Source organism: Misgurnus anguillicaudatus, chromosome 6 (assembly GCF_027580225.2).
Source record: "Misgurnus anguillicaudatus chromosome 6, ASM2758022v2, whole genome shotgun sequence".
NCBI lineage: Eukaryota > Metazoa > Chordata > Actinopteri > Cypriniformes > Cobitidae > Misgurnus > Misgurnus anguillicaudatus.
Window position 1 is genome coordinate 3,511,519 of NC_073342.2, and position 13,169 is coordinate 3,524,687.

Consider the following 13,169-nt stretch of genomic DNA (forward strand, 5'->3'; position numbering starts at 1 on the left):
TGAAGTATGCTACTATAGATCATTAGTCTAGTGCATTCTCCACAACCTAACATTAAAAACTGGGGTGTTGTGCCATGCAAATTGCAATTTTTTGTGCATGTATGCACTGTTACTCAATTTACATTATTATTTTAGTAAGTGGGTGCTCAAACATAGACAGTGCATGCATAAATGACACTGGCAGTGGCTGCATTTTATTTGAGTAAATTTCCCCTTCAGTCTGTTCCAGGGGAGCCCGCAGCACTGACCATTTCAGCCATTTTCTCAATGACATGAAAAACCAATTTCAGTTCATGGAATGTAAACTAATGATATGATGGGGGGGTCAGAGTACTTGCTATTGAAACAGAAGTTGGGGTAGAATATATTAAATAGATTTGTAGCAGGTGGTGTTTGGATGGACAGTCTCATTCAAGAGAGAGCATTGTATTAGAAAAAGGTGCACACCTCTGGAAGTGTGACAAATTGATGAATATTTATGAGAGACTGCATAAACAAGACAAAGATTGATAGAAATGAGCAAATTGATGTTATCCACAGCTGTATCACATTTCCAAATTCATTTTTCTTTCATTTTTTACGCCTTTGTTCTTTTCCAAACCCACAAAGCTGTCACTGAAAATCTATCCCATAATCCCATTTACAGTGGGATACAGATCCTCCTTATGCTGATGCATTGCTTGAGGGTGCAGCTGCCCACACAGCGCTAACATGCAGAAAAACATACCCATACGCACACAAACAACTAAGGGCTGGACACCCAAGACTCCATATGAATTCAGTGTAGCATTAAAGCTTTTCTTGAGCAAATAACTCTTTGAAATGTTTTTTACAGACTTCTGGTTTATGAACATTTGTACTAATTGCAACTCTTCATCGGCTACATCTTGTTGTCGACATTAATGATAAAGAATAAAACATTGTAAATGTTGCTGATGATCAGGAGCATAGCAATTATCCAAAATTGTTGTGGTGTTAGCAATAAAAACATTGACCAGCCAAGTAATAATGGTTGCAGTGCCTCTGCGAATAAAGTGAATTATCCGCAACATCACCTTTAACAACATCTCTTGGGTTTCACCCCACTTATTTAAGTATCTAGTCATTTATGTAATACTGTTGCATTCCAGTGCATGTTTTGTGTGCATGTTTGTGTTGGGACACTGCATGGCCAAAGGTATATGGACAAGGTTTGGCTAGGCACCTCAAATTCAGTGGAGACAAATCTGATGTTTTTTTACAACCGCTTAGGCACAATTTACTTTAGCTTGGCACAGCAGTCAATTTCACATTCAAAATGCTCTTAATTGGCATAGAGTTTGTCTCATCAAGATATCTGTATAAAGTGAGGATTTAGGCCCCAGTACTGCTGCACAGAGACATTACTATCCATCTCTCGTATTTCTGCACCATATAGTGCAATTTTTGACACTGTAGATCATAACATTCTTATAGATAGACTAGACAGTTATATCAGCATCAGTGTTTAGGCATTGGCCATGTTAAGTTTTAATTTGTCCAATAATTTCACTTTGTTAATAAACTTAAATTTGGTGTACCACAGGGATCAGTTTTAGGCCCTGTCCTTTTTTCCCTATACGTCCGTCCTTTAGGACAGGGGTTTTAAACTTTTTCATGGCTGGGACCCCCACATATGATGAACGTTTAGCGAGGGACACCTTTTCTAAAATATATATCTATATTTTTTATAAAGAAACATTTAGGGTGCTTTCACATACACTGTTTAGGTCGGCCCAAATGACGTGTCGGTCCGAGTATGGTTTTTTTGGGTCAGTATGAACACAACAGCCACACTCTGGTGCGCACTAAACGGTCGCTCTACACAGGTAATCTCGAAGCGTCTATCGCCAAACTTTGGTGCGACCCCTCTGTGGTGTGAACACTGCTCAACCTTGGGCCACTAGGCTTCCATTATGACGTGATATTGTGGGTAAACAACAAATAAAGCCATCTTGGTCTGTTGTAGATATTCGCTGTCTCCTGACGGTGAGAGCTGATGATTTCATAAAAGCATAGCTGTCCTCCACACACAAAAAAAATAGTGTCACTTTCATTATTTTTAGCTAACGGCTCCGTGAGAAGGACTTTAATAGAGAAGTTTTTTTGCAATTTCTGTATTACTGTAATTTCAATTTCGCGTTAAAGCAAAGAAACTTCGCGAAGACGTGCATATCTTGCTAGATTCGCTCTTCCTGTCAGGCTGGTTGTCGTGGAAACGTGGGGGGTGGTCATGGGGGTAAGCACTGTCAGAGACCAATGACAGCTCTGATTGTTGTCACATGGTGTACGGTATGTCGTTTCGAGTACAGTAAAAACAACATATGTGAACAAGAACCGCACTAACTGAAAAATTATACAATGTTTTTCGTGCGCTCTGAGGCCGCAACACGGTGCGCACCAACATGTGTAAAAACACCCTTAAACTGTTAGATAAACAATAATTGTGATATAAAGACTGCAAATTATTTACAAACAAATAATAAATAATTGGCTACACATAGAATTCATTTGCAAACCTATTTGTCCTGCTCTTAGTAGATTGTGTTGGTCATTATGGAAATCAGTTGTTGCGCCTGTGTTATTTAATTTGCGCTTTTTTAGTAAGTAAACCACAGATATTACCACCCCATCAGCGCTTTTTTGGAATTGCGCTCTCAGGCTAATTTGCCCCGTTTAGTATATCTGGCCCTTAGTATCTTAAGTATTGAGAAATGTGTCTCAAGAATCGTAAAACAAACTCTAATACATGTATGTTACTCTGGATACATAAATAAATGTAAATGTGTTTGCTTATTATCTGTGCATCTGTTTATTTGCATTTATTTCCTTACAGAATGGAAACCCTAATAATCCGTACTGTAGCGGTATAGATGGGATACTAGAGGCTTATTATCAGAGTCTGAAGTCGGTTCGTCTCTATGGTCCAACATACTTCTCACCTGTCATTAATCATGTAGCACGGTAAGACCAATAGATTACTTTTTCCTGGCATTATAGTTAGTGGTTTACTGCGGTGGTACTGATTTGATCCCAGAATAAAAGTCACACTATGACACTGTTGTACAAATTGTTTTGGATTTACAATGGGTTAGTTAGTATACTTGGATGAACTGTGTTTGAATTGGGAATTGTTCTCAGTGTCTGTTAGTAATGCATTGTTATTGTAGCTCAACTGCTTGAACGCTTGCAACGGCAAAACCATGGGTTCAGTCCCGGGACCATACATATTTATAAAAAGCATTTGAAAGTTTCTGTGAAATGCATACACCTATATGCACTGTGGGATATTCAGTAAAACGTCAGCTTGCTTCTTGTGCAGGTATGCATCGCTGGTAAAGGACGGCTCTGAATATTTTATCCTTCTCATCATTTCTGATGGCGTCATCTCTGACATGGCTCAGACTAAAGAGTCCATTGTGAACGTAAGTACAGCAATACAAGGCATCTGCAAACTTCGTAGCTTTTAAATGTATGGAGAATTAAATACAGCCATTTATAATATTTTTTTTTTTAAAAAGCATCCAAGTTTGATTATTTTGAAAACAACAGACCTAACCATTAATTGCACTGAAAAAAATGATTCATTGAATTTAATCAAATTTTTTAAGGTAAGTGGTTGCAATCAATTTGTTTGAGCTACATTTGAACAAAAGAAATTAGTAAAGTAAAATAAAATATAAAACTTTTGTTTGGGTGTAGCTTGGATGGGTTGATTGCAACCACTTACCTTGAGGAAGTTTATTGAATTCAATGAATCATTTTTTCCAGTGTGTTCTTCTCTCTGGAAGACATAAATGTTGCATAAAATAAGACTAATTTTACTAAACGGCAAAGAGAAATTGTCTCTCTTCACTCGCAAAACTAGTTGATGGCTTTCAGGTATGCCATTAAAGTATGAATCATGCAGAATTAGAAAAAAGCCTAAATTGAATCTATTTGTCATTCCTTTAAAAACATGTCGAGACACTGAAATGTGATTTTGTAAACTAGATTGTACAGGCTGTGATGGTGAGAGTTTCTTGACACCCTGACAGAAGGTGTAAATAATGTGCAGATGTCAGGGCTCGTGATGTTTCGCAATACCAGGCTGAGCCTCACAAATGTGCCTCATTTCTCATACTTAATTATTGCTTCACAATGGCAGCCACTGTGTGACACATTTCGTGAATAGGATAGAAAATAGCCCTTGAAACACTTAAAGATGTACTTTTTTACACACTCAAAAAGTGTAACACATACAAAAGTGTTATAATTAGGTTTTTTAAATGCAGTTAAATAAAACCTTTTTTTTACGCATCAGTTTTGGTCGTATTAAAAGTGCATCATGAACATGCATTGATTGATATGAGGATTGTATTCTTGCGGCTTGATTTTAATGAGTGAATTGTTTCTCTCTGTTTAAGGCTTCTTGTCTTCCCATGTCAATTATAATCGTTGGAGTCGGGCCAGCTGAGTTTGATGGTGAGAAAAGAGTGAGACGTGTGTCTGTGGGGTATTGGGGAGGATAGGATATAATGTTAGACACAGCAGATCAAAAGATAAAACCTGTTTTATTCATCTTCCCATGAGACCAATCAGATGATTCCTGGAACACCATTAGCATCTTATGTGCTAAAAGAGCTTTGAAATTTCCTGTGGCTTATCATTTCATTAGGAAACCTCAGTACCACTCTTTTCATCTGTGGAGAGCGTGACCAGGTTACTTTATACTGTAACTCTCCCTAATTTAAACTTATTTCAGTTTTCAGTCATTTGTGAGTGCAGTCTTCTAAAGTTTTTGTCAGGAATTTCAGGCCAGAACCCAGGCGCAGACAGTAGTTTTAACAAAGACTTTTATTTTACAAACAGGAAAAACAAAAACCCATGAGGGGGTAAAACAAGGCAATAATGATGACAAGACTAACTAAAACTAAGACTAGAACTAGACAGGGCTAATAAACATTCAACTTGACATGAAACACTTGACTAAGACATTAACAGTAACAGAAGACTCACCAAACAAAGTACTAGAACTTTTTGGAATTTCATAGTTTTCTGAATAAATTTATCATAAAATGTGATCTGATCTTCATCAAGTCAAGGGTATTTTAAAAATAATAACACAAAAACATTTTGATCTTTCATGTCTTTATTGAGAACAACAAAAAAAACTCATAGTGTTTGTCTGAAAAGTATGTGAACCCTAATGCCAAGTTCAGACTGCATGATTTTCAAGCTAGTCGGGTCACCTGTGGTTTCACACTGCTTGATTATTTGGGGTAGCGTTCAGTCGCTGCTGTTTCAGACTGCATGATGGATTGGCGACAGGGGTTTTCATACTGCATGACTTTACCTTAAGAGAATCGCCGATAACTTTGTCCCGGTCCGCAAACTACGTCTCACAACCAAAAGCACACGAGAAGGTGACACGAAAGATAACGCGAGGTCACGCATGCAAGACTGGAGTTCTCACGTGAGACTGGAATTATTATAAAAATGGTAGCTCGCTAGAAGCTTGCCATACAAATTGCATGTGCGCTCATTTACAGCAGAAAGAAGAAGAAATAAAGATTATGAAGGAGGAAACGTTTGGAGAGACTCCTCCCCCAACTTCCAGCTGTCCTGTATGTTGCTCTCTCATTGGCTGTAGGTCATAGCTGATATTATTTTCAGTCAAAACACATTTTACACCGCATGATTTTGAATCGCCGACAGGTCCAGATATTTAGCATGCCAAATATCTCACGAGTGTCGCCGACTCGTCGGCGATTCTCTCAGAACGCATCTTTTATATTTCACACTGTGTGATTGTCACTCGCGTGCACGAGCATCGATTTGCCTGTGATTTCAGGCATTTGTCGGCAATTTCTCCAAACCTGTCGGCGAGTCAAAATGAGAAATGAGTCAGGTTTTAGCACACTTGGAGTCTGGTTAAGATAATACATTTGAAGGTGTGGACTACAGCTACTTTGAGCGATAAAAACCCCTCAAACTTTTGGAGTATTCTGCACAAGAAAACCACGCTTATGTGAGCCATGCCTCGCCAAAAAGAGCTTCCAGAGGAGCTACGATCAAGAATTGTTGCTTTACATAAAGCTGGAAATGGTTACAAAGTTATTTCAAAGACTTTAGCATAAATGTACAAGTCTACAGTCAAACAGGCAAACAATCTAATAATGGAGACGCATTGGGACTGTTGCTACTCTACCAAGGAGTGGGCGCCCAGTCAAAATGACACCAAGAGCACAACAAAGAGGCTGTTTACACTTGGCATTAACATGTGTTTTCGTCGATCGGATCACAAGTGGACGACGTTAATGCCAGGTGTAAACGGTGTTCAAAACGTTTTGAGCTCGTCCACTTTCGACCACTTTCAACCACATCCAGAGGTGGTCGAAACCACTTTCGATCGGATCGCTTTGGAGCTGCGGAACGCACATGTGGTTGAATGCGTTCGAACAGCCACACGCGACCGCCTTCTCTCCGCCCATTTATCTAATCTGAGGTATTAAACACAAGTTTTACGTCTTTTTTGACTTCTGGCGTGAACATTCGGTGAACAGCGCTATTTTTAGCCTTTCACTGATAAAACTAAGCGGCTGATCTCCGTAGTTTCGTTTTGAAAGCGTGTGAAAGTTGCGCGATCCTATTTTATCAATTGCGCTGAAAATTCAAAGAAAGCTCATGTACAAAACACTGTGCAGCATGTTTACTTGCTAATCAAGCAGTGCACTCCGACATAATATTAGTTTGCATCCATATAAACTCATAATTACTCCCGCTCGGGTTTGAATGACAGCAGAGAGACTCGCCCACCGTCTCACAGACCACCCCCTCATAGTATTCAGCACAGAAGCGGTCGAAAGTGGACAAAAGAGACGGATTTAAATACCAGGTGTAAACGTAATGTGTCTCTCTCGTCCACTTGTGATCCGATCGATGAAAACACATCTTAATACCAAGTGTAAACAGCCTCAAAGACCCATTAATGAGGGAAAGAAACAATCCAGAGTGACAGCCAAAAAATTAAAGGCATCATTGCAACTTGCTAACTTCTCTGTTCATGAGTCTACAATACGTAAAACACTGAACAAGCAGGGTATCCACAGTAGGACACCATGAAGGAAGCCACTACTTACTAAAAAGAATATTGCTGAAAAAAGCACATTGACACTCCGCAGCGGTATTGGGAAAAGGTTTTTTGGACGGATAAAACTAACTAAACTAAGTAACTATTTGGAAAAACGCACAGCGCCACATCTGGCATAGAAAGGGCACAGCATATCATCATGAAAACTTCATCCCAACTGTAAAGTATAACATCATGATTTGGGCCTGATTTGCTTCATCAGGGCCTGGCCAGCTCGCAATCATTGAGGGCAAGATGAATTCCCAACTATATCAGACAATTCTTCAGGATAATGTGTGAATGTCTGTATGTCAGCTGAAACTGTGTAGAAGGTGGGTGATGCAACAGGACAACGACCCAAAACATAACAACACAAAAACACCTTCTGAATGGCTTCAGAAAAACAAAATCTGTCTCTTGAAGTGGTCAAATCAGATCCCAGACCTCAACCCAATAGAGATGCTATGGATTGACTTGAAGAGGGCCAAACACATGAGACGTCCAAAGAAAATGACAGAGCTAAAGCAGTTCTGCAAGGAAGAATTCCTCCTCAACAATGTACAGGTCTGATCCACAGCTGCAGGAAGCACCTGGTTGATATTATTGCTGCCAGGGGGGGTTAACCAGTTATTAATTCTAAGGCAGTGGTGACCAGCCCTGTTCCTGGAGATCTACTGTTCTGCAGAGTTCAGCTCCAACCCCGATCTAACCTGGCAATCAAGCATGTTAGGTGTGTTATAGCTGGGTGGGAACTTAAATATGCAGGACGGTAGATCTCCAGGAACAGGGTTGGTCACCCCTGTTCTAAGGGTTCACTTACTTTTTCCACTGCCATTTTCAATCTTGAATGAGTGTGTTCAATAAAGACAAATTATGTGTAGACTAATTATGTTTGTCAATACCCTTGACGTAGAGGAGGATCAGATCATATTTTATTACAGATCTATTAAAAAAATATGAAATCCCAAAAGGTTCACATACTTTTCTTGTACTGTGGCAAGAAAAGTATGTGAACCCCTAGGAATGAACTGGTTTTCTACAGTGATTTGGCATAAAATATGATCTGATCTTCATCTAGGTCACAGCAATAGACAAAAACAATGCGTATACTGTAGGCTGACAACACACAAATAATTCTACTTTCTTGTGTCTTTTTTTGAAAACACCCATTAAACATTCACAGTGCTGGAGAAAAACCCTTGGATTTAATAGCCTGTTGAACCTCCTTTGTCAGTAGTTTCTTCAAACAAGCGCTTTCAGTAGCTCGAAATCAGACCTGCACATTGTTCAGAAAGAAATTTTTGCCCATTACCCTTTACAAAACCGCTTCAACTTCAAGTCTGGTGTGAACCGCTCTCTTGAGGTCATTCCACAGGTTAAGGTCTGGACTTTAACTAGGCCACTCCAAATGGCACATTTTGTTTTTCTTAAGCCAATCTGTGGTGGATTTGCTTCAATGCTTAAGGTCATAGTCCTGCTGCATCAACCAACTTCTACTGAGCCTGAATTCAAGCATGCCCAAATCATGATGTTCCCTTGGTAAGCTGTGCCCTTTTTGTGCCATAGTATTTTTATCGAACAATTCAGCTTTTGTTTCATCAGTCCATAAAATATTTTCCCAGTAGCCCTTGGGTTTGCCAAGGTGCCCTTTTGCAAACTTCAGGCTCATAGCAATGTTTTTTGGGAGAGCAGCGGCTTCCACCATTGTGTTCTGTCATAGACACTGTGTCTGATCAAAGACTTGTGTATGGTAGACACATGAACAAAGATGTGTGCCATTTCCAGTGATGTCTTCAAGCCTTTAGCTGATACTCGTGGCTTCTTCTTTATTTCATTGACTATTCTGCGTTATGCCTTAAGAGTCATCTTGGCTGTGTGCCCACTTCTAGGAAGGGTAGCTACAGTATTTAAAGGCGGAGTCCACGATGTTTGAAAAACGCGTTGGAAAAGGAGACGGACCGACTACCAAAACACACTTATAGCCAATAAAATCAAATCAAATGCCGGATTGCGTATGTGTGGGGCGGGTCTATCAACTGAAGGTCCAGATTCTATTGGGGTAGGGGCGTGTTTGTTTAGGTGATTTCAAATATCAACATTGGCTTTCAGGCATCATGGACTCCGCCTTTAAACTGTCTCCATGTAGAGACAATTTGTCTAACTGTCGACTGATGAATGCCTAATGGTACATTCACATGGGACGAAAGCGTTAATGCTTGACGTAAGGCTTGACTGAAGCGTGGCCAACAGCCAATCACAGAGGTTATTTGCATAAGGTGATTTGATTGGCTGACGCACACGTTGTCGTTTGAAAAGTTGAGAAATGTTCATTTTGGTATTGTTTTGTATCCCTTTTCAGCCTTATGGAGTCTAACAACTCTTGATGGGATATCTTTAGAGAGGCATGATTCATAAGAGCTGATTCTTCTTAAGGACAGCAATCTTAAAATCAATCAACGTTGCACAAAACCACACTTTTAAACTCATTTTATTAATATGACTCCAGTTTGCCAGCTTTTGACACAAATTAGCTTTAATTAAAGTAATTAGTCTATGGGTTCAACTTACATTTTCTTCCAGCACTGTGAATGTTTAATGATAAAGACACAAGAAACTGGAATTATTTGTGTGTTGTGAGCTTATGCACATTGTGTTTGTCTATTGTTGTGACCGAGATGAAGATCAGATCACATTTGATGGCAAATCACTGTTGAAAACCAGTTCATTCCTTTTCTTGCCACTGTATATGTCTCCCTATATCTCGCTGTACACTCCTATTGTGAAAGAGAAATCTGTGTCTCCGTGATATGTTTATGTTTTAAAGGAAAAATTAAAGTTAATTTATATTCAGGTTTGGTTATCTCACTGCAGTCATTACAGTACAGTATGTGCTCTCTGAACTCATTTTATAACTGCTACATTAAAGTATGTATTTGACATCATATGAAAACCAGTGATAGCGCTCTTCACCTTAACAGTTTTGGCCGAGGGGATTGGGCGAGTGATGGTTTCACAGTGTCATTTTCTTCTATTTGACAGAGATGATTGAACTGGACGGAGATGAGGTCAGGATATCATCCAGGGGACGCTTTGCCGAAAGAGACATCGTTCAGGTGAGAGATTCTGCCCTGTTCCCTAATGTGTCCTATCTCTGGAAAGAAATATTAGAGCAATATAAGTTTGTTTTCATCCTAATGCTCGTGTACCATGTCTGTGATGTGCTGTCAATTACCAGAGATGATAGATTTGTCTCATTCTTCAAACAGGAAACAGGAAACCCGTTATCATGAAAGTCTTGCCCCTTAGGCTTCTAGTGGAAATGCATTTCTATATAAATAAATGTTTCTTCAACTATGAGCAGTTTTATGTCCCCCGGGATGATAAAAACTAAAAAGTGTCCCAGAACATTTTACCATGCATTCATTATTTATTTTGCTACAATTCAAATGTCTTTTATGTATATACAGTATTTTATTGTTCCTTGTCCTGGACACAGAATATCAATTTTTAAAGGAATATTACACTTTTATTAAAAATTCTGATAGTTTACTCAACCCCATGTCATCCAAGATGGTGATGCCTTTCTTTGTTCAGTCGAGAAGAAATGAAGTTTTTTGTGGAAAAACATTTCAGGATTTTTCTCCATATAGTGGACTTTAGTGGACCTCAGCAGTTTACAGTTTCAATGCAGCTTCAAAGGACTCTAAATGAAGAGTTTGGTTCCAAAACGCAATAAATCCATTTTGACTAATTTGGGTAAAAACTTGTTTTCTATACCAAGAAAGTGACAAGATGAAAATCACTATTTTCTGTTACAAACTTTAACATAGCATCTTTAGGTTATAAAAACATAAAAAATTCAAATCCATAACTTGATTTTCAAATTTTTATTATAAAAAAGAATGATTGTTTTCCACAAAATGCAATAAACCCATGACAAGTTTTTAATGCAATTCATCTTTGCCATCTTATATTCATTTAGTTGACAAGTGGTATACACTGATTAAACATAAATGGCATTAATCCAAACACTTACTTTGTCATATTAAGAACACTGTCATTGCTGCAGTTATATTTGGGACGTCGTCGCTTAACAATTTTGACAGCGATCAGCTGTAAAATGTTTTGGTCCTGCTCGATTTTCGTTGACTTTGAGTAAAATAATGGAAAGGTTTTCATAAGACCTTCTGTTGATAGACCCGCCCCACACATACGCAACCCAGACAAAAATGTCCGTTATTAGACACGACCCTTACTGCTGATTAGCTACAAGTGTGTTTTGGTACTCGGCCCGACTCCCATTTACCAAGCGTTTTTCAGATATCGTGCACTCTGCCTTTAAGTACTTTTAAACCACAACTTCTTGTGTGACACGCCAGCATGACCTTACGTATTACGTAATCACATCGAAAGGTCACGTGTGACGTATATGAAACTACCCCTCCAGTGTTTACAAGTGTGGAGAAAGAGGAGCGTTCTGACGTTGTTGTATGTGAAATGATACAATGTAAAAAAATAAAAAGTTGACTTAACTTAAATTTTCAAGGCAACTTGCTGAATAGCTTTTTTGAGTTAACTCAACTCTTGGACGATGTAGTTCATCTAACTCAATTTACTGAGTAATGTCAACTTAAACCAACAAGTTGAACCAACTTTAACTGATTAGTCAATACGCAAATTTCTGTGTTTACTCAACTAGTGACTAAGTTGGGTAAAGAGTAATTTAGTATATTCAAATTCCGCTAATCTACATGTTTTGGACTGTGTGAGTGTACATAGAAAGGTCTCCTACACAAAGTCTTTGTCTGACTTTGCCCTTTTTTGAATCAGAGACCTTTTTCTGTGTGGTAACAATAATGCGCGTTAACCCACTGTGCCGTCCTTTACACTGAACACACACTTCTCAATCATGGTAACAATGAACAAACATCATTCCTTTAAAATAACTCTAAATACAACATATAACTAACATTAACAACATATCAACATAAATAAATCCAGCAAACATTAAAACAGTCATCGTTTTTAGTAAATATTGACCAAAAGAAGTGAACATTTCGCAATGCATGCTGGGAACCATTCCAACCATTGTTTTTTTAATTGCTTGTTCAGATTACTCAGTTTGGCAAGTTGGGTGAACGAATTGGACAAAAACTTAAATATCTAAGTCCAGTCAACAAAATATTATTTGTTAGCTGAATGAACACAAAATAATGAATTGACGCCCTTCAACAAAAAATCTTTGTTCAAGTTACTTAATTTTCTTTGTTAAAAAAACATTTTGAAGTTGGATTTTTCACAGTGTACTTATTAATTTCTTTGTGTCAGTTTATAGTTTAAAATGGTCCGTAAGTGTGCATTTCAAATATCTAACGCGTGGCTTTTCTACGTGATTGCGTAATGTGTAAGGTCGCGCTGGCAGCTAGTGCAGGACAAGAAGTTGTGGCTTAAAAGTTGTTTTTTTTTTGTGCAAATGAGGATGGTTTGGCTAGATAAGACCCTTATATCAGGGCTATTCAAGGTGATTTGATCCGGCCCTTTATGTAGTCTGTAAAAAGACATCTCTAGAATAAATTTACTTAGTTAGACAACGGGCCCTACAGTTACGAGTTGATGCGCGTGCGTCTGTTTCATACAGCATGAGCTGCAGAGCGCGAGTCACGTTATATTCACTCTTTGGTCCACAACGCAAGCCTCCCCCGCTCGCGCCAGTGTCTCAAGACGCGATGACTGGCAGTGGTGAGTTAAGAGACATGGACTCTATGGCTGTTTTAACTTTATTTGTTGTTTTTCCAGCTTAAAACACTGCCTTTTCCGACAATTGTTGTCAGCTCAATGATGACTTGCTTATCCACAATGACATTAACCTTAGATGTTAATAAAGGAAACTTGTTGAAACGATTTGGTGAACTAGACAAAAAGATCCTGCGGTTTCTCCAAAATTCAAAGCAGATAAAGGCTCAAATATTATGCAAGTCATCGTTCTCACACAAGAATGCAATTAAAACGAGTAACAGTTAATCACACATCGCTCACAGCC

General features: G+C 38.6%; 1 protein-coding gene across 1 annotated transcript in view; it reads left to right on the forward strand.

Moving 5' to 3' along the window:
- cpne8 (copine VIII) overlaps positions 1 to 13,169 on the forward strand; it is an 88,063-nt gene that overhangs the window by 69,890 nt on the left and 5,004 nt on the right. Inside the window, exons 16-19 of the mRNA XM_055192484.2 lie at positions 2,855 to 2,982; positions 3,341 to 3,443; positions 4,425 to 4,482; positions 10,169 to 10,242. Of these exons, the coding sequence (XP_055048459.1) occupies positions 2,855 to 2,982; positions 3,341 to 3,443; positions 4,425 to 4,482; positions 10,169 to 10,242 (363 nt within the window). The remainder of the gene's footprint in view (positions 1 to 2,854; positions 2,983 to 3,340; positions 3,444 to 4,424; positions 4,483 to 10,168; positions 10,243 to 13,169) is intronic.